This window comes from Myotis daubentonii, chromosome 1 (genome assembly GCF_963259705.1).
Source record: "Myotis daubentonii chromosome 1, mMyoDau2.1, whole genome shotgun sequence".
NCBI lineage: Eukaryota > Metazoa > Chordata > Mammalia > Chiroptera > Vespertilionidae > Myotis > Myotis daubentonii.
In genome coordinates this window covers 52,395,444-52,417,630 of record NC_081840.1, presented here as the reverse complement: position 1 = coordinate 52,417,630, position 22,187 = coordinate 52,395,444, and the positions used below count along the sequence as shown (strand labels likewise).

Sequence of the window (22,187 nt, the reverse complement as noted above, 5' to 3'; positions counted from 1 at the left end):
CTTTTCCCCCCCCAAGGAGGGGACACTTTTGTCACTCTGACCTGTTTGCATTTTATGTAAGTGGAATCATACGGCATGTACTCTTTTGTGCCTGGCTTCTTTCACTCAGCATAATGATTTCAGATGGATTGCAGGGCGGCAGGCCATTGTATGAATATAGCACAATGTATTTATCCATTCACTTGTTGATAAACATTTGAGTTGTTTCCAGTTGGGGCTATTTTGAAGAAAGCTGCTATGAACATTACTGTACAAATTATTACGTGGACATGTTTTTTTTCCTCCTGTGTAAATTCCTAGGTCAGATAACTTTTAGATGTAGATGTAGGTTTAACTTTTAAAGAAACTGTCAAACAGGTTGGGAAAAAGGGGGTTATAATATTTTCTATTCCCACCAGCAGTTGGAGGGCTCCAGTTTCTGCACATCAGTCTGACTGAGTGTTGTCAGTCTTTTTAATTTAGCCATTTTAGAGGTTATGTGGTGGTATCTCTGTGATTTTTATTTGCATTTTGTGGTCCCTAGGGATGTTGAGCATCTTTTAAAATGCTTTTTGGCCATTTATATATCTATTTTTTAAGGTGTCTGTTCAAACCTTTTGCCCATTATTTTATTGAGTCTTTAGTTTTCTTTATTATTGTGTTAGGTGTACTTTGTCTACTCTGGATACCAGCTCTTTGTCAGATAAATGTATTGTGAACATTTTCTCTCATTTCATTTGCTTTGTCACTTTCTGGGTATATTTTGAAGGTGTTTTTGTTTAGGTTTTTATTTTTTATAAAGTTTGATTTATCTTTTTTTCTTTTATGGCTTATGCTTTTTGCCTCCTATGAAATCTTTGTCTACTACAAGGTTGCAGAAATTTTCTCCTATGATTTCCTCTAAAAATGTCATAGTTTTTGCTTTTTAATTTAGACCTGTGATCCTTTTGGAGTTCATTTTAGTGTTTTGTATGGAGTGTAAGGATTGGTGATTTCCCCCCACCTAGATACCCACCTGTTTCCTTTCAGTATCTCTTTAATTCTTGATACTGATAATCTGTGCCACCCTCCTTCCCTGCCCTCCTCTTCTTTGATGAGTCTAGCTATTGGGTTACCAACTTTGTTGATTTAAAAAAAAAAAAAAATTAAAATGGCTTTTAGTTTTATTGATTTCCTTTATTGTCTGTTTTCTATTTTATTGAGTTTTGCTCTGATATTCATTATTCCCTCCCTTCTAATTATTTTGGTATTACTTTGCTCTTCATTTTCTAGCTTCTTGAGGTGGACCTTACGTCATTGGTCGTAGACCTCTCTTCTTTTTTAATATAAGCCTTTAGAGCTATAAATGTCCCTCTAAGAAAGCTCTGCTTCAGCTACCACCCCACAAACTTCGATATGATGCATTTTCATTATCATCCAGTTCAAAATATGTTCTAATTTTCTTTGAGAGTCTTCTGTGACTTATGCATTATTTAGAAGTGTGTTGTTTAACTTCCGAATAGTTGAGTGGTACAATATTACCTCTAGGTGGACTGGGAACACTTAATGATGTATATTTTAATACCTAGAGCAATCACTATTAGAGAAAAGACACACGGCAACATTCCAGTTGATAAATTGAAATGGAATTCTAAAAACTACTGAAATCATTGAAAGGAAATGGGAAGCAAAACAAACAAAAACAAAGGGAACAAAAAACAAATAATAAAGTGGTAGACCTAAATCCAACAATATCAGAATAATTAAATATCAATGGGCTATAAACTCCAATGAAAAGATAGAGACTATTAGAATGTATAAAAAAGCAAGGCGTGGTTGTTTTTTGTTGTTGTTGTTTGTTTGTTTGTTTTTAGATATCTTATAGTTTTTGATTTCTAATTTAATCATTATGGTCAGAGAACATGCTTTGTATGGTTTTAATTCTTTTAAATTTATTGAGACTTGTTTTATGACTCAACATATGGTTTCTCTCGGTTAAATATTGTGAAAAGAGTGTATCCTGCTGTTTTTGTGTGTGTTCTATAAATATCAATTAGATTTAGGTGGTTAATAATATTGCTTAGATTATTTATGTTTTCCTGGTTTTTGACATAATTGTCCTATCAATTGCTATCAATTCTGAAATGTGTAACCATGGTTTTAGGCCATCCATTTCTTTCTCTAATCTGTTATTTTTGACGGCATGTATTTTGAAGCTCTGTCAATAGGTACATACACATTTTTTATTGTTATGTCTTAGTGATGAATTAACCTGTTCATTATTATGAAATGTTGGTCACTACCTTTGTTCATATTCTTTGTCTTGAAGTCTATTTTATCTGCTATCAATATAGCCAGTCCTGCCCTCTCATGTTTAGCATTTTCATGGTATATATTTTTCATCCACTTATTTTCAACTGAGCTGTACCTCTATATTTAAAGTGCATCTCTTATAGACAATATGAAGTTGGGTCTTGCTTTTTTATACATTCTAATAGTCTCTATCTTTTCATTGGAGTTTATAGCCCATTGATATTTAATTATTCTGATATTGTTGGATTTAGGTCTACCATTTTATTATTTGTTTTTTGTTCCCTTTGTTTTTGTTTGTTTTGCTTCCCATTTCCTTTCAATGATTTCAGTAGTTTTTAGAATTCCATTTCAATTTATCAACTGGAATGTTGCGTGTGTCTTTTCTCTAATAGTGATTGCTCTAGGTATTAAAATATACATCATTAAGTGTTCCCAGTCCACCTAGAGGTAATATTGTACCACTTCCTGTGAAATGTAGAAATTTTGCAATGATATAGGCCCATTTACCCCTCCCCCTGCTGTTACAATTATTGTATGTATTGAATCTATATACATTATAAACCCACAATATATTGTTGTAATTTTTGCTTTAAAAATCATATGTATTTTAAAGAGATTAAGAGAAAATATAATGCAACCATTAAAATGTTTATAATAGGAAATGCTTATATAAATGAAAATAACGAAGTACAAAAGTATGTATAATATAATCTACTTACATATGAGAGAACAGGGGGGAACGGGTAGGGGGGGTGCGTGGGGGCGGGGGAGAGAGAGAGAATGCTGATGTGCCCCTGGCAGGGAGCCAGCAGGGGTCTCCCATACTGAGTGTCAGGGGATAGATTCGGAGCCTGCAGGTCTGTCATGGCTTCTGAGCTGCTAGGGAATCTGGATTGAATTCCCTTCCTTTACACCACTTCCCATTATTAGAAAGAATTCATGGTTCTTTACACCCTCCAGGAGTTTGTATCCGAGCACCCATTCAGAGCGGGCGCTACTGAGCTGTAGCCCACAGTCTTCCTTCCCAACAAATGAGCCTCTGTTTCCATGGAACTTGGAGACGTTTATGTGCTATCTAGTACCTGAGGACGGAGCCCAGCTTCTGCTCCAACTTAAGTTGAACACAAATGCTGAAACGTTTTTTTCTAGTTATGCAAATAATATGTAAAGGCATTTACACATTTTTTATTCAATAAAGAAGTATTGTGCACATCTTACATGCCATGCTCTGAGGATCTAACCAGGAAGATAGATATGCTCATTGCCTCGTGAAAATTTAGTCCAGCATTATAGAAAAATAAGTAGAACTTTTAAGTTCTAAACATCTAAAAATCTCACTATACAGAGATAATCACTGTTAACCCCTTTCTGAATTTTCTGTGTAAGTTTTTGCCCATTAGATTTTAGGCACCATCATTTCATCTGTTTTCATGTCATCTGTTTTCATTCCAATATCCTCAACTTTTTTTGCTCCTTTGTCCTTCATTTTCCCCATGGGGCAAATTTCCAATTCCTGAGCATGTGATCATCACCCTACGTAATGTTTGGCCCTGCATTGAAAAAAAAGTCATTAGAATGCTAATTTTAATCCCAAAGAGCTTGTTCTATTTTATATGTTTGAGATTCTGAATTTTCCACACCTATGAAATACTAATTATTAAGTTATAGAGGTATTTCCCATTAAATTAAATTAATAGAGTTACTCATTTTATAGTTTAATAAGGGAGTATTAAAAGCTGAACTTACCTTATTTATAATTGTAAAAATGCACTAAATATCTAAATTCCCATCAATAAGTTAAATAAATAATGTACATCTATACAATGGAATGCTATGAATGCATTAAAAGAGTTTGTTGATATAAAAAGAAAACTAATAAATGTGGAAAGGTATTCACAACAAATTGTTAAGTGAAAAACAGATTTAATATGTAGATCAGGATATTTTGTTTGTTTCCATTTATGTAAAATTGGATACATATGTATGTGCATGCACAGAAAGCTACCTGTAAGAATCCAATCTATGTATTTCTTCAATTCCTACTGTATAAGAGGTGCTTGATTAATACATTGTGATGGATATCCATGTCATGGGGGAAAATCTGATAATACATGTAACTTATATCATGTATATTTGTGGGGGAACATATTTGTTTTACTAAAAATACTTTTTTCTCCCACATCTCTAGAATAATGAATTACAAAGCAAGTTGGATTACTTAATAGAAACCCAGCCCAAGACTGAAGTGGAAACCAGAGAGGTTGGAGTGGGCTGTGATCTTGTACCCAGGTATTTAGGAATTTCCTGTTTTTCTGACTCAAATTCTTCTTTGACTTAAGAAAATACTTTCCTGAGCTGTTATGATGAGAATTGCATTCTTTCTATCAAAAATATTTCTTCAAAGATAAGTGGTGACTGCTGAAGCATCTGAGTGGTTTCTGTGGGAGTTGTGGGGGGAGGGGGGCATTGTTCAGTGGGGAGGGGAGGTGAAGGAGAGATCTGGGAAGCCACTTCAGGGAGAGATTGAGTGCCACTATCAGTGAGTGCATTCCTCCCTTCCTCCCCTCCCCTCCCTCCCCTCCCTCCCCTCCCTCCCCTCCCCTCCCCTCCCCTCCCTCCCCTCCCTCCCCTCCCTCCCCTCCCCTCCCCTCCCCTCCCCTCCCCTCCCCTCCTCCCCCTCCCTCCCTTCCCTCCCTCCCCTCCCTCCCCTCCCCTTCCCCCTCCTTCCTTCCTTCCTTCCTTCCTTCCTTCCTCCCTTCCACAGACATTGTGCCAGACAATTATGACATGGAGAAGAATGAGATTTAGTTCCTGTCCTAGAGTGCAGCCTAGAAGGGAAAACAGATATTGTAGTGACTTACAACATTGTGAGAGGGACCTGTGAGGGAGGGTCTAAATCTTGAACAAAATTCATCTATGCCCCAGCACCATAACAGAGTATTGTCAAGCACTGCATCAGATTCATAAATAAATGATGTGCTTCAGTCATGAGCAGATATACCATAGCCTGTTGCATTCGGTTGCATTTCTGCGCTAGAGGACTGACACGTTCAATGTTCAGCTCCACACGCCCATGCCTAGGTCTCGTCCTAGTAAGATTAGAGCCTGGGAACCTGTAAGGAACCCACCGTCTCCAGGTGCTCACAACTGTGCTTGGTCCAAAGAGGACATAAAACAAGCTGATAAGAAGCATGCTGATGACACGTGGCTTGTGACTCAGGTAACCAAGGTCACATTGTTCTCATTTACATTGCTTGTTTCTGGTGAAAGCAAGGCAAATTTCGTCACCCCGATATGATTAATAGAAAAGTTTTTTAAAAAGAAGGAAAAAAGGGGGAGAAGATTCTGTAAATAGACCCCAGGCCTCATCCACGTGGGGTACAGAGTACATAATAAAGGTGTAGCCAAAAAGCGCCCTGGCCAGGTAGCTCAGTTGGTTAGAGCATCATCTCCATATGCCGAGGTTGAGGGTTCCATCCCTGGTCAAGGCACATATGAGAATCAACCAGTGAATTAAATGGAACAACAACTCCATGTCACTTTCTTTTTCTCCCCCCCCCCTCTCAAGTCAATAAATTAATAACAATTTTAAAAAGGAATGATTGATCATATCCAGGAACCCCTTCTGAAATATAAATGTTAGGCCATTTCCCTCCTTTTCATTTTTTAAGAACCAACTGGCTTAGTCCACTCTAATTGCCCACATAATAAATCTTGTTTGGCCAGGGCAGGTCCAAAACTGTGTCTGAAACCAATCAGTTGTTTGTTTTCTAATTCCCACATTTTGGCTTAAAACATGGTTTTCAATTTGTATGCCGAAGGATAGCCTGAAGCAAACTTTTATGGCGAAGTCATGAAACCACAAAGCGGTTTTCATAATGGAAGTGCTGACAGACCCTTAACTTATGGCCACAGTGAACTTGGAAGCCACTTCGGTATCTAAAAGCAGCTTTTCCATAAATGTAACATTTGGTCTCCCCCAGGATCCATCTTAGCACTTTAACTACCTGGGTCAATCAGCAGAGGAAATGAAAACTACGTATCCACATTTCCGAAAAGGCAGAATAATATTTCATTCGTTTCCTCACAAATATTTATGAAGTGCCTACTATGTGACAGGCACCACGCCAGCCAGGGTGGTGAGGACCACGAGGTCTTTAGAGATAATCCGGGGCAGTAGTTTTCCACCTGTGCTTCTTGGAACCGCCACGCTCTGTGCTGGGGCTTTGGGGCGAGGACGTGAGCAAGGAGCTGGCTTGTGGGGACCCCTCCCCACCACCACCATCACCAAAAGAAAACCAACTGAGAAGAACTCAGCTTTTAGTGTGCTTTATAGTTGGATTCCAAGTAAGATTTTGTTTGAATAAAGAGTTCTATGATCAAACAAATTGGAAGCCCCTGGTCTAGCTTAATCCCCATGTTTTATAGACATCAAAACTGGGGCCCAGAGAGATACAGTGATGACTGGAAGCCGCACAGCCAGGATTAGAACCAGGCTTTCTGAGCCCTGGTGTGGTTTCAAAATAATAAATAGAGTCACTAAATTGTGTTGTGTGTGTTCCAACAAAATTCCTGATTCTAATTTGGACTTCAAACTTGCATCTAACCAATACAAGATTCCATGGTGTTTTCCTGAATATTTTACAAATAGGCTTCTCCGCAGTGTTTTAGATCCACGAAAGCACTGAGTTACGCCTCAGGGATGTACAAGAGTTTGGTTCTTACTCCCTGTTCTTCTCCCACAAAGGACTCGGCAGTGTGGTCCAGCTGGCGACCCCGGGCTGCAGGTGTGCCCTGCCCGGCCAGCTGTCAGCTGAGCACTGCCTGGGTCAAGCTACGTCATCTCTCTTAAGCCTCAGTGATTTCCACCTTAAAATGGGAATGAAGATGGTAATATCAGAACTCAGAGGGTTGCTAAGAGGATTACATGAAAATGTGTACAAAGTGTTTAGCATGGTAACTAGACCTAAATTAAGCACTTCCTAAATAATAGCTATATTACTATTAACCAAGTAAAATCTCTGACTTTACATGTAAGACAGTGTATCAAATATAAATGAATGTGTGTGCTAAGACAGTGTATCCAACTTAATTTTTATTGGTGGTTATTAATGATTTTGTCACGTGTATTAATAGCTTATTCAAGTGCGAAGTGCTTTAGCATGCACTGAACCCCTCAGTTAAACTATCAGTGGTCTGAAACCCTCTAGACAGGCCCGGGGGTTGAAGAGGCTCTGTCCGCTAAGACATCAGAGTGGCCCCAGCGTGTCCCAGACCCCGGCACAAAGTCTCACTGTGGAGTAGCCCTACGGCTCATTTCTCCTTACACCTGCAAGGGCTGTACGCTGTGCTATGGCTAATAGCATCTGTCTATTAGAGCTGCTCTCTATTTATGTACTGCTGAAAAGAATTGAAATTAACCTTTTCCTTACTTACAGAGCCATCAAGCCCTTTTTATCATCCCCTCCTCACCACCCCCCCCCCCAACACACACATTTCCCCCATCACTGCCAACACTGGGTAGCCTACTGACAGGGATGCTAGGGTGCCATCCCCTGGCCTAGCATTTATTTCATGAATGAATGAAAGATATACACCAAGTGGGGTCTTAGGCAGCTGATCTGTATTATAATATGATCCCATATAATAAAGAGCTAATATGCTAATTGGACCAAACAGCAGAACGACCGGATGAAGCTGGGGCTGTGAGGGCTGAGCCCCTTGCAGGAATGTTGTGTATCAGGCCTCTAGTTTATTTAATAAAGAACTTGGAAAAACATTTCTTTTTTTAAAAAATATATTTTATTGATTTTTTTACAGAGAGGAAGGGAGAGGGATAGAGAGTTAGAAACATTGATGAAAGAGAAACATCGATCAGCTGCCTCTTGCACACCCCCTACTGGGGATGTGCCCGCAACTAAGGTACATACATGCCCTTGACCGGAATCGAACCTGGGACCCTTCAATCCGTAGGCCGACGCTCTATCCACTGAGCCAAACCGGTTAGGGCGGAAAAACATTTCTTCCTTATATTTTACCTCTTCGTTTTCATTATCTCTCTCCCCCACTAGAATGTAAGCTTCAGGAGGGCAGGGATTTTCATCCATTTCACTAGCTGCAGTCTCTCTGGGACTTAGTTACTAGCAGAATAGTACTTCACACATAATAGGCACATGTATCTGTTGGTTGGAGCCATCCCTCTCTAGCATTTGATAGTCCTTCTTAGCAGAAGAGTGTCTGTTTCTTACCCTTGCAGGACTTTCCTTTCTTGGTTCTCTCCTACCTTCCTGGCCTGCCCTTCATGTTTTTTGGTGGATCCTCTTTTTCCTTTAAGATCTCACTGTAGGAACTCCTCATGGTTCTAGCTTGGTTACAGTAGTTTCTACAAAGATGGCATCCAGTCTCCTGGCTTTACCCTGTGGCTGAGCCATGAAGTAGTTGAATCTCTCTGTCTTGCATACAAGCCTTTGTTTCCTTCTGCTTGCTGGGTGCTCCCAGCTCATGTCTGCTTGATCTTCATACCACGAGATCAATCACTGAGCCAGTCATTCTCGCTACCAAAGTCGGTTTCTCTTAGTGGTGGTTGAATACTTGCAGGAGGTTAACTCTGGGTTTGGGTCCTGGGTCTGCCTCCTCTTGCTACATCCACAGCTGTGCAAGTCAGTTTTCTCACCTAGAATAGCAAGATGGTAATTCCCTCAGAAGCTTGCTGAGATGAGTCACAGACATAGGGTCCCCAGTGCAGTGACCACATTTGCATATTTTCTTTTGCTGCCACTGCTTTCCCAGTTTACCTAAGCTCAGTATACTGCAGTCACCTCTGAGACACGACTGTTTGCTCCTAGACTCACTCACTCACACAGTGCTGCCTTTTTCCTTCATGACTTGCTTCATATCTTTCTTTTCCCACTGCCTGAGGTTAGTTAGTGTCATGTCTAATCTCTCAACCTCCTGGCTCTTCTCTTCAAATCCTTCCCCTCCTTCCTCTAAATCTCTGCTACACACATTCCTGGACAGCAAGGATCTCTTCATGGAGCAAGGAGAAGGGGAAGAAGTGAGAAGGTACTCAGTGTGACTTCAGGGGCTTTTAAACTCCTATTTTTAAAATAAAAGATTGAACCGCTTTATTTGAAAGGTTTGACGTATGCTAATTAAAGCCGTGGAGAGCAATTTCAGGTCAGCTAACCTTAGTTCACAGAGAAAAATGAAAACAAAAATAACAAAAGAAAAGAGGCCTCTTACTCCTGCCCCAAGTAAAACCTGGTTTCCAGCAAACTCATAAATTATGTCTTAATAGGTACAATTTAATGAAAAATATTCCCTGTGGTCCTAAGTGCCGAGCACACAGTAAGCTCTTTAAAATGCCTACATTTTCAAATTTCTATTGCAGAGACCAGAACACAAAGTAGCTTTTGTCAAAGCTTTAGTTGCTGATTCTGCTGTCATTCCCCCAGGGGAATTTCCTCTTTATGGATTTATAAATGGTTAACAATAGCCTTAATGTTTTAAAGAAAATGGTCAAATTTCAGTTATATGGTTGAAAAAATTATTCGTGTTCTTAAATCTTATTGTTTCCTAGTGATCAACTGAGTAAAATACCTCACTCTTTTTGGTTGGGCTGTATGAGCCTGTTTCTGAAGCCCGGAAGGTCCACCTTTATAAATATTTCTGCACTTTATGGGCTTTTAGGATATTGTCACTGGAGACCATTTCTGTTATGGGGAATTTTCACAGTGGTTGGCAAAAATTGCCATCTGGCTTCTGCCCCTGGCACTCCACGAACCTGCCTGGTGAGGTCACTGCGGACTCCGGGGTTGCCAGATCCCGTGGCTTCCTCTGTGTGGCAGGTGACACTCTGAGCATCCTTCTCAGCATCCTTGGTCCTCTGGCTCCCTCTGTCACCTGTGTGTGGAGTGATGGCTCTGTGCCTGGCCTGAGTGAGCTTCTGGGGCCATGACGATGAGTGAGATGCAGTTTTCACTCTTCAAGAACTGACACCCAGCAGAGGAGACAAATGCATAGACCAGGGCTGCAATGAGGTGCTCCCAGTGGTGTGTCAGAAGCCTGTGTGACAGGCCTTTTCAGGGTGCTATGGGGAGGGTAAGGCAGAGGGCTTGGAAAGGACATATTGAATCAATTGGGGAGAGACATGTGAAGTTTAAAATCCCTTCCTGCCCCAAGCTTCTAATAGACTTCATTAAGAAACTGTCTCCCTACTACTCTTTAGTTGAAAATCACTGCAAGGTAGTGGGAGGTGTTAGTGTTGGGAAAGTTTAGCAGAAGTGAACCTTTGGGAAGCAGGGAATTGAGCAGCGCTGCTCAAGGGAACTGTGAACCGATAAAGGAAGGAAGGATCATTTCTATCACTGGTGGGGGGAGTCAGGGAAATTGTCATATGGGAGGTGCTGCCTGGTTTGAGTCTTGAAATACAGGCAGGAATTCATCAGATCGATCTGATTAGGGAAGCATTCAAGGTGGAGGGGACAGCATGAGGTTGCAGGGAGTGGGCAGCAGTGCAGTGAATGGTGAGAGTTGTGTGCTGGTTTGCAAAGCCAGCCAGGAGATAAAACAGGAGATGGTGGAGGGCCTTTAGGCCAGACAGAGGAGTTGGACTTCACCCAGGAAGTATTAGGGAGACTTTAGAGAATTTTAACAGCAGTAATGTGCTCTGTTGTCTTCTTAGGAAGATGTCCTTGACAGCAAATGGATAGTAAATTCGGGGAGGTGGAGTCAGGGAGACCATTTAGAACACTGTTCCAAAATTCAAAGATAAAGTATGAGAGCCTGAACTAAGGCAGTGGCTGGGGGGATAGAGAAGAGAGATCACAAAACAGTACTTTCAATTCCATACCACTTGGTGCGTAATTGGACATGGAAAGTAAGGGGAAAGAGAGTTGAGTGTTGTATCTCATATACATAATTGGTCATTGCAACAGTCGGGATAAGAAATGTAGCAGCTGTAACAAACAGCCCAGAGATATTGGGGGCTGAGCACAGTAAAGGTTGATTTCTCACCACAATCTAAGTCAGGTTGGCATGGGCCTCGCTCCACACACCATCCAGGAGCCCAGGGTTCTCCTGTCTAGTGACTCTGCCTGGGCTTTGGGGTCCTCTTGGGTCCTCTACTGTATCCACTGCATGAAAGGAAAGAGAGAAATCAGATAATTATGTGGAAGGTTTTTATAGGCTAAACCTGGAAGCAATATACAGTTGACTACTGAATAATGCAGGAATTAGGAGCCCCAGCCCCCACGCAATCAAAAATTTGACTATGATAAGTAGGCCTTTAGCGTACATGGGTTTCCGACTGCAGACTGAAAATACCATTGACCCTTGAAGAACACGGGTTTGAACTGTGTGGGCCCACTTATATGCAGATTTTTTAAATCCGTGTAATCCTCTTATGAGTGGACCTGCACAGTTCAAATCCATGTTCTACAAGGGTCAACTGTAAATGATTTCTGCTCATTTAGTTACATGGTCCACCGAATTGCAAGGGAGGCTGGGAAATGTAGTTGTATTATGTATCCAGGAGGAAAAAATATGAGCTATGGCTCCATCTTAGTCACTAAATCCTATTAAATCTACTTCCAGCATATCTTCCTAACTTTTCTTTGTTACTTTACCTCCAGTGCTACTGTTAGAATTCATTCTCATGATCACATCCTAAATAGCAAAAATCTCCCAACTAACCTTCTGCCTCCAGACTGACCCCTCAGCAGCCAGCCCTCAGCAGTACCAAGGTACCTTGCTGGAATAAAAATATGAGCATATCATTCCCCCAAATCCCTTGAAAGCCTTTGGGACTCTCTGTCCCCTCTGAACTCCGTAAGAGAGCACCAAGGGCCCTGCTCCACCACGTCTCGGCTTTGCCCGCTTTCCATTTTGAAGTCTTTGCTCCAGTTGAACCAAGTGTGTCTCCTTTCGCACCTGCGGCCTTCGTGTTCGCCCTTCCTTGCCTTGGCGCATACGGTTTCTTCTGCCTGGAATTCCCATCCCCTCCTTGCCCACGTGAGGGATGCCTGAGAATCCTTCAAGATTCACCTTCCCTGTGCGGATTTCCAGGTGCCCTCCTAGTGATGCTAGCTCATTCTGCCTCCAGTTTTTCCATAATATATTAATTTCTCAGGGTCCTGGCTGGAAGGGACTATTTATAAAGATTTGGACACCTTTAGGGAAAATAAGCAAAGGACAATGGCAGAGTCTGGGCCTCAAGAGGCAGGGGTGAAAGCCAGTGGAGGAGACAGAGGGTAGGGCTGTACCTATGGCCTTTGCCAGCCGAGTATGGCCACCTGCCACCTGGCCAGGAGGGAACAAATGTTCTGACCTCTCTGCCCTGTTTTCTCATCTCCTGCTATCATGTCCCAATTGGTCAAATGACCCAATGAACGGTGAGGGAGTCCACTGATGCTGACCTTCGGGTCAGCTCCCCAGGGCTGAGAGTGAGTGGAGAAGAGGGAAAGTAGATCTGAGTGGGCAAATGGAGAATATCCAGCTCAGCCCTTTACGTCTCTATTATAGTCGTGCCCAATACATCATCTTAAAATGATTTATGTACGGATCTTTCCCACCAAATTATGAATTCCTTCATTGCATGTTTTATATTTTTCTGAATCATGGATGCCTTGCATGTGCTAAGCCTTTACAATTTGCTACAAATAATGGTCCCTTTAGTAACATTTAAATGAAATATTCAACTGCATTATTACAGTCTGTTTTTAAGTGTCGAAAAGCCATTTCCTAGAGTTGACTTACCCAAGAGCACGGAGAGTTTTGTTTCATCTTCCTGACCAGCCTTTTCTCATTTCTCAGCGAAGCACATCGGACCCGTGAAGTCTCCGCAATGCCTTCCAGGAACTATGCCCCATACGCACGAGTCCTGGAGTTAACCATGAAGAAAACTCTGACTTAGGCCCTCAGAGACGTGCACTTTTTACAGATGGACAAAGGCCCTGGGACCCAGCGGCTTGAAGTCTGGAAAGGGTGACTGTTGCTTCTTCGCATATGCAGTTTAAGCCAGAATGGAAATTGCTGCGGTTCTGATCCATTTCATAAGATGTGAAGGAAAGTGGAGGCGGAGGGGGAGGGCAGGAGAGAGGTTTACAAGGTCATATTTCAAACACCCAACCAGCCTATTCCGCTGTCCTGGGCCATTGTTCGTTTTCCATGTATACGCTTAAGTCCTGTCAGAAGAATTCCCTCACAATCTATTTTGTTTTACTAGACTTCAGTTGGGAGGAAAAAGGGCATTCATTTGAAATTTCATGTTAATCTGGCCAGGACCATTTGTTACGCATGAAGGCTTTGTTTACCCGTAAAAGTATTAGAGGCAGTATTTCTCTGGAACAGAGCAGCCTGCCCACAGAGCATGGGCACGGGGGAACTTGACGGGGGTGGGGGCTGGGGGGTGGATTGTTCCCAGCACAAGTGCGGTCTCCTCTCGGTTGTGTGCAGCGTTGAGGGAACCCTTGGAGATGGTCCTCATGTGGGCAGACACGCTTCCTTCTGACCTGCCAATCCCTTCGTTTAATCTGTGCCTTATGCCTCTGTGGAGCCAGCTGAAATCACTGTATTTATTCAACCTGTGATTTTTTTTTTTCTTTCTCATTTTAACTGAAAGAGAATTTTGTATGTTGTGGAAATTTAATCATGTCATGTTTTCAGTATTGATTGGTGTTTTTGTTAAACGAATGAGTAATTTGTTCATGCATGCTCTACTCTAATATTATAATTACCCGTGTCACATCTGTTTAATAAATGCCATATATTTTGTTCTACTGATGTTGTCTCTGTGTTTCACTCACGACCATGGACAAGGGGTCGAGAACGGAATCAGACTCTGAAGTGGGTGTTAAGGTCAGGGCACGGTGAGCTTTCAATTAGCATAATCCATAGAAGCACTTATGAGCCATAAGATATGTGTGTGTGTGTGTGGTATGGTGTGTGTGTGTATGTGTATTTTTAAACTCTGAAACTTAACTAGTTAACTCTCTTTCTGAAAAGAATAAGATACATGGTTATAAAATACAAAAGTAGTTTTTACTTTAAAAAATCACCCTCCCTTTTGCGCAATCCCCCCTCTGCCCTTCCCTACTTCAAAAAAATAAAGCACCGAAGAAATAAAGCAAAGGAACTTAGATGGGTAAATCCCTGTGAATCAGGATAGTGTAAAAAGGAAAATGTGCATTTTGAAGCCAAAGTGGTATTTAAATTATGATTGTAGGACCTTGGGCAGTCTCCAAAGCTTCATCTTCTAAGAACCTGGGTTGAGCACTCCTCCCCGGACAGCTGATGTGAGTGCCGAATGCGGTGTTCACACAGAGGCACTGGCCGGAATGCGGTGTTCACACAGAGGCACTGGCCGGGCGGGCGCGGAGCGCAGGAGCAATTGCTTCATCCTGCAGGTTTATTTTAAGGCTCTGCTGCCTCCTGGGCCCCTCATGGGGATGCCCCAGCGGCGAGAAACCACGCCCAGAAAAGGAGCATCTCGGACAACGGCAGCCCTTGGGAATAGGAGAGAGAAGCTGGACTTGGAGTGGCAGAGGGAACTGCGAGCCCCAGGCCTCTAGAGAAGCTGGTCGGACAGCCATTTCTAAATGAAATGCAACGCAGGAAGGAATGCGAGCTTTAATGGGAGCGAGGCAGGAATGAAAACTGCTCCATGAGCACCACCACATTCCCTCCTCTCTCTTTCCTAAAACAGGAAAGAAAAAAGGGGAACATGTTAGTGGGTAATTTTACATTCAAAGAATACCATGGATCATTCACAGCATTAAAGGTGGTCTCTATCTGGGGCCTTTGTATTTTTTTTTATCCTCATCCTAGGATATGTTTATTGATTTTATTTATTTATTTGTTTATTTGTTTATTTATTTATTTTAGAGAGGGGAGGAAAGGAGAGAGAGAGAGAGAAACATTGATATGAGAAAGAAACATCGATTGGCTGCCTCCCTTACATGCCCCAACTGAGAATGGAATCCATAACCTAGATATGTGCCCTGACCGAGAATCAAACCTGCAACCTTTTTTTTTTTTTTTTTTTTTTGGTGTATGGGATGACACTCCAACCAACTGAGTCACCTGGCCAGGGCTGGGGCTTTTGTATTTTTAAATATATCTTTAACATGTAGAGCAGTGATGGCAAACCTTTTGAGCTCGGCGTGTCAGCATTTTGAAAAACCCTAACTTAACTCTGGTGCCGTGTCACATATAGAAATTTTTTGATATTTGCAACCATAGTAAAACAAAGACTTATATTTTTGATATTTATTTCATATATTTAAATGCCATTTAACAAAGAAAAATCAACCAAAAAAATGAGTTCGCGTGTCACCTCTGACAAGCGTGTCATAGGTTCGCCATCACCGATGTAGAGAATTCTGAACATTTGAACAATTCAGAAAGACTAAGTGAGTTCCTGAGCAGTGTAGACTGAAACAAAGAAATAGAGATGACCCTTCTTGATCCTTTGTCAACGTTAACTCCGGTGACCCCTGACCCACTACCTGAGAGAGTTAAACTCTTCATCTCCTCCTGAGCACAGGTTATGTGTAGAACTGGCAGAATGAACTCTAACATGACAGGGTAAATTTCGTCTAATAAAATGAAGAACAGCAGTATATATAACTTAAAAAAAGATAACATGCTATAATACATTATTCCTCAATTAATATTTTTAGTCTAGTCCTTCCAGATTTTCTTACACCCACACACACCATTTATTTTGTTTTGTTCTTAAACAGGCCCCTGTTCTGAGATGCAGAATGTGCTCAGCAACTGAGTGTGTGCCTTGGGCAAGTCATAGAATCCCCTCAAACCCCTGTAAAATGGGGACAGTGACAGTTCCTTCCTAACTGGGGTTTGTGTGGTGATTAAGCAAGTTAACATCTGTGAGGTTCTTAGAATAGTGCTTGGCATATCATAAGCACCCAATAAATGCTGCCTGTTACCATTGCATACTTTTGTAACTACTTTTCACTTACTATGATAATTCTAGGTATCTACACCATTGTTTCTTATAATTAACTAGTAGCCCAGTGCACAAAAATTTGTGCACTTGGGGGTGAGGGTGAGGGGTGGGGCCAGACCCCTCAGCCCGCCCTGCACCCTCTGTCATGTTCTGGGACCCTGGCCACTCCTGGCCTAGGCACAGGCCTACAGGCTTGGGGCGGCCTGGCTCCCGAGGCCCCATTTTATCAAGAGAACAAAGTTGGTGTTAGTTACAGCCCTCACCGAACCCAGTACAGTGTATCTGTGCATACAACTGCCTCTTTCATGTGCCTGCTTTGTCCTACTGAATTACTAACATCTTGAGGACATAGCTCTGTCTTATCCTGCTTCACCTTCAGTGCCTGGCCTGGTGCCAGGGACCTGAGAGTGTTTGCTGAGTGAGTGAATGAGTGAATGAATGAGTGAGTGAATGAGTGAATGAATGAGCAAGTAAGTGAATGAGCAAGCAGCTACCGGTCGGGACAGTTCGCACTCCGCTCTGGGCTGCCTGACGCAAACCCCCCGAAGTTCCTGCCCTGCTCTCAGCGGCCCCTCACCCCTCTCCTGGCTGCATAGTTTGCACTCCGCTCTGGGCTGCCTGACGCAAACCCCAGGCAGCTCCCGCCCTGCTCCCAGCGGCCCCAGTCCCCTCTCCCAGCTGCATAGTTTGCTCAGGGCAAAGGCGGCCCAGGTGTGCGTGTTGGCAGATTGGTACATTAGCACCTGCCAGCCTTGTATCCCCGCAGGAGGGCCATTTGTGGGCGTGGCCAGTGGCGGATTGCTGTGGTCCCGCCCGCCAGCCCTGGGTTGGGTCCCCTACGGGCCACCGGCCACCTGGGTTACAGATAGCAGGCCCAGATGGCAGCGGGGCAGGCGGGATGGCACTGTCCCGCCCTGCCTGCAGTATGCAAATTAGCCACCATCTTTGCTGGCGGTTAACCGCCATCTTGGTTGGCAGTTAATTTGCATATCATCCTGATTAGCCAATGGGAAGCGTATCAGAGGTACGGTTAATTACCCTATTTGTCTTTTATTAGGATTGGATTCCAATTAATGATGTTCTATGGTTCACTTGAACTATTCCTTATTGTTGGAATTTTACTCCCTTTGAACAATCCTCTGTTGAACCATCCTGTACAATATGTCTTGCTACATTTGCCTAATTATTTTCTCAGGATAAATTCCTAGAAAAGGAATTGCTGGGTCAAAAGTGATGTACATTTAGGTCTAATTTGGCCTGTGGAAATTTGAATCCATTGAAACTCACCCCCACAGGATGAGAATGTGGTTTCTCAGCCCCTTTGCCAGCATGGGGGATGAGAAAGGAAGGCGTGTGTAAAGTTGCTTGCTTTAAGCAGACGCATATGTCCTCCAAACAGGCAGGGAGGAAAATTCCTTCAGGATATTGCCTTTGGATACCTGAGCTCAGGGACTGCAGGTGTGTTCTGCAGGCCTGTAGCGTCTCCACGGCCCAGAGAGTGCCTGGGCAGCTGACAGGAAACAGGACTGGGCTCAGAGGAGCAGGTGTCCCCCTGGGCCCTGGAATCAGAGAGGGCCTGCTGCTTAGTGAGCCAGGAGCAAGAGCCAGCCATGAGGCAGGGAAGTTCAGGATATGTGCCTGAGATGGGGTGTGAATCTGAGTGGGACATGCCCCGGAGGGCAGATTTCAGAGCTAGCCAGGGAGAGGAGAACATTTGGGAAGTGCTTGGAGTTGGGGGATGTGACATGGTCCCCATTAGAGGGCACACTAACCAAGGATGTACCAGTATGTCTACTCTGGGCACCCATTTTCTCCCTTAGCAAATGCTGTCTGCCTGCTCTCGGACCTTCAGGTTGGTCCTCAGGGCAAGGGTTGGGGAGCTCAGGCTACATCAGACTCTGGTGTTTTTCTTGAGATCCAGACTCAGAGGTTCAGTTCAGGTCAACCAGCACATGCCAGGTGCTGTGTGCCAGGTGCTGCATGCCAGGTGCCAGGAAAACACACATGTGCACCTCAAGACCTTGTCAATACCAAAACATGTCCCAGTGAGTCGGGCTCCTCCTGACTTTTGGCTGTCTCTGCCCATCTCTTCTACTCTTATAGCTAATCATTTATCCTCACATCCATTTTCTGTCTCTCCAGGGATGTAAGCACGTTGGAAGCAGTTTCCCATACATAATTTGGAGAGGATCATTCCCAACCTTGATGAGCATGAAGAAATCTACAAAGAAAAGCATTCTAGAAAGGGCCTTGGTCAGGGAAGTAAAGGGGCCTGAGATTGCTGAGGCAGCACAGCTTACATACCTGGCCTCTCCACGCAGTCCTGTGGGGAAGGTGTTGTCCCCACCATTTTGTACACAAGGCAACTGAAACTCAAAGGGATCAAACTCAAACTCAAGGCTTGTCTGATTCCAGGACACAGGTGGGGAGCCTGGAGTTGGTCCCAGGCCTGCCACTGAATTGCAGTACCCCCTTGGTCAGGTCACTTCAGCTCTCTGAGGCTCGGTGCCCCAGTAAGAAGTTTTGCCCAGGAAGCAAATGGAAATGCACCCCGCACATAGCCTTGCTGTGCAGATCACATGAAATAGCATGGAAAATTTTTCCAGCTCTGCACCAGAGACATGCCAATTATTGATACCTGCTATTATTACTAGTAACTAGAGGCCTGGCGCATGAAATTCATGCACTTGGGGGGGTCCCTCAGCCTGACCTGTGCCCTCTCACAGTCCAGGAGCCCTCGGGGTCTGTCCGGCTGACGACTTAGGCTCCCACCACCTCCGCTGTGCTCGCCAGCCATGAGCCTGGCTTCTGGCTGAGTGGCGCTCCCCCTGTGGGAGTGCACTGAGCACCAGGGGGCAGCTCCTGCATTGAGCGTCTGCCCCCTGGTGGTCATTCTACTGTTTGGTCGATTTGAATATTAGCCTTTTATTGCATAGGATTGCTGGGAAGGAGGTGTGGCACCATGAACATTTGCAAAGCCAAGGATCTCCTCTTATTGGACATGTATTGTACAGAAGGAAAGTAGGAGAATGTGGCTGGATGAGCAGAAAGTTAGTCTCCTTTTCCTCATATACAAATTTGAGAATCACTCATTTGATTTTGTCAGGGAAGGAAAAGCCCAAAAGGGAGACTGGAGATGCGTTTCTGGGAAGAGAGACCAGAGGTAGATGCTGCTAAATTTGGGGGTAATTGGACTCTGCAGGATTAGATTACTAATATGTGGCTAGAAGTATCAATGAAAGAAATTTCTTCACATGTGAATATCCAATTGTTTTAGCACCATTTGTTGAAAAGTCTACCCATTTTTCATGGAATTGCCCCTGTAGCGTTGTAGAAAGTCAATTGGTCATAATTCTACTTCTGTCCTGTCTATTTTGTTATATTGATTTAGTTGCCTGTCTTGACATCAATACCCCCACTGTCTTGGTTACTGTAGCCTTACCATAAGCCAGGTAGTCTCCAACTTTGCTCTTCTTTTTCGAAGCTGTTTTGGCTAATCTAGGTCCTTTGCATTTCCATATGAATTTTACAGTCTGTCAGTTTCTACCAAAGGGCTGCCGGGGTTTTACTGGGATGGCATTGAGTAGGTAGCTCACCAAGGAGACCTGCCTGTGAGTGTCAGGCCAGCTCATAGCAACATCACAGTCTCCCTGGCAGTACGAGGTCAGCTCCTGAAACCAGGAGCGAGTTCTCTCTTCTTCAGCTGGGAAGGTACCAGGTAAAAACTTCCATAATGTATTTTGATAAAGGTACAGTATAATCTTTGTGGAATTCCCAACAAAATTTATAAGAAATATTTAATGTGTGCCCAAGGGCCATAAAACTGATGTAATTTGGATGCAATAAAATATAAACAAATGGCAAACAGTTCTTGGGGGTTTTCTCTTAATTTCTCAATACATACTTTAGAGTTTTAACATACAGCATTTACAGCATTCACCTTCCTGCATTAGGGTGGGAGGGGGGGCTGAGAAATAATTAGTAGGCAATTTTTTGGCCCTGGGACTTCTCTTGTAAATGTTTTCTTTGGCAGCCTTACTCTTGAGAACAGGAAGTTACTCTCTTGTTACAGATTTAAGACCTTTCTGAGCCAAATAACAGAAAGCTGGATTAGTTCTGAAATGAAAGGGGGAAAAAACAACAACTCTAGGCTCTTGCTGGAGATTAATGGCATCTCGCAAATGTTTTAATTCCCCCCTTTCCTCTTAACTTGCCACCTCCTAAACAAAACACGTTCGGCCAGAAGAACCTTAACTGGTCACTTTGTGGCCCAATCCTAAACATAAAAGGTCTCTTTGGTACCCACAAATTAATTTGAACATTTTTGGGGTGCTGAAGGAAAATAAATTAAGGGTTATCTCGAGTTAACCTTTTTCCTTACAAAACCTCCAATATGAATTTAGAGTAGGAGATGTTATAAAGATGCTAATGTGTCCACACTGATCATAAAAATTCGCAATTTTCTTTGACCTTTTAAAATGGCTTTTGTCATAGATAAAAATGTTATATCAAGCTTTGTAAACAATGCCTATGCTTTGTTTGAGATGCTCGCAAACAGTTCTTTAGGAATTGTTCAAAATAACAGGGTGCTTTGACAGAGCACTTACTAGTCTGACTATAAAATAAGGAAACTGGCCTCTCCTCTCCCCAAAGAAAGGCTGTCCTTTTGAATTAAAATTCACCTTTCACACTTGATTCCAGGGAGTGGGGGTGGACAGGATAAAAACAAAACCCTGTAGTCTCATATGAGGGAATATTAAATCTATGAATTATCTGAGAACCATTTGTGGGAATTCTTTTTTTAATAATATATTTTTATTGATTTCAGAGAGGAAAGGAGAGGGAGAGATAGACAGAAACATCAACAATGAGAAAGAATCTTTGATCTGCTGCCTCCTACACCCCCCCCCCCACCCCACCCCACTGGGGATGGAGCCCACAACCCAGGCATGTGCCTTGACCAGGAATGGAACCATGACCTCCTGGTTCATAGGTTGATGTTCAACCACTGAGCCACCTCTGCCCGGCTGTGGGTATTCTTAAAGCACAGAAGTCTTAGGAAGATGGAGATTTAGAGGGAAAGAACACTTTCCTATAACAAGTTTATATCTCCTGCTAGTAATCTAGGACGTTTCTGTGCTATACACATTGTAGACTCTCAGAAAAGAAAGAGATGGGCAAAATTTTTCACTTATACTTGCATCACACACCCAAACTCAGGTGCCCTGGTGCCCAGGAAGTTTGCATGAAGGTGGGAAGGGTCTGGGGTAAAATAATGGGGGTGAGTGGCTGGTGGGAGGCAGGTAGGGAGGATGCTCACCCAGATTGAAGTACATGTCCATCTTAAAGTCACTCACATTCACAATTTTGCATTGTCTGTTTTTCTTTCTGTGCGTTATAAAGAAAATTCTTATTCCTTCAAACCATCTTTTCCTCCAGTCTGCTTGGAATGATGTTCCTCCCACATCATTAATTATAGTTTGCTTGTCTCCTGCTATTTGGACAACTTCAGTTTTTAAAAACCTTATAAACAATCTTAAATTACTCAGAGCTGTCATCCATTAGATATAAAAATTAAATTAAGCCCAAGAATTCTAGGTGATGGGAAACATTATCCAGTCTCATAAGATATGGGCAACTGTGGGAGTCCAGCAGAGGTTGATAAAACCTGAAACTTCATCAGTGTTGGATGAGTATTTATTTAAAGGGAGCTACCTGCTTCCTGGTTTACTGCATACCAAATATTTCTTCTCAACATTTATGAGCTTAAATAGATGCAGATGTTGCCAAGGAATGTATTATAACATTAATCATACTGGAATCATATAATTTAAGTGTTGAAAGGCATCTTGGAATCTGTCTGGTTCAATACCCTCATTTTAAACAGGAAGAAACTGAGGCCCAGAGAAGTCAAATTGTTCACAAAGTTAGTGGTATGCAAACCCTC

General features: G+C 42.8%; 1 protein-coding gene across 4 annotated transcripts in view; it reads left to right on the top strand.

Annotated features, from left to right (window-relative positions):
• The window catches only part of MYZAP (myocardial zonula adherens protein), a 90,546-nt gene extending 76,498 nt beyond the window's left edge, over positions 1-14,048 (top strand). For all 4 annotated transcript variants that reach the window (XM_059700253.1, XM_059700263.1, XM_059700244.1 and 1 more), the window contains 2 exons: positions 4,460-4,560; positions 13,084-14,048. In XM_059700253.1, the coding sequence (XP_059556236.1) occupies positions 4,460-4,560; positions 13,084-13,183 (201 nt within the window). In that variant the 3' untranslated portion in view covers positions 13,184-14,048. The remainder of the gene's footprint in view (positions 1-4,459; positions 4,561-13,083) is intronic.
• The last annotated feature ends 8,139 nt before the right edge of the window (positions 14,049-22,187 follow it).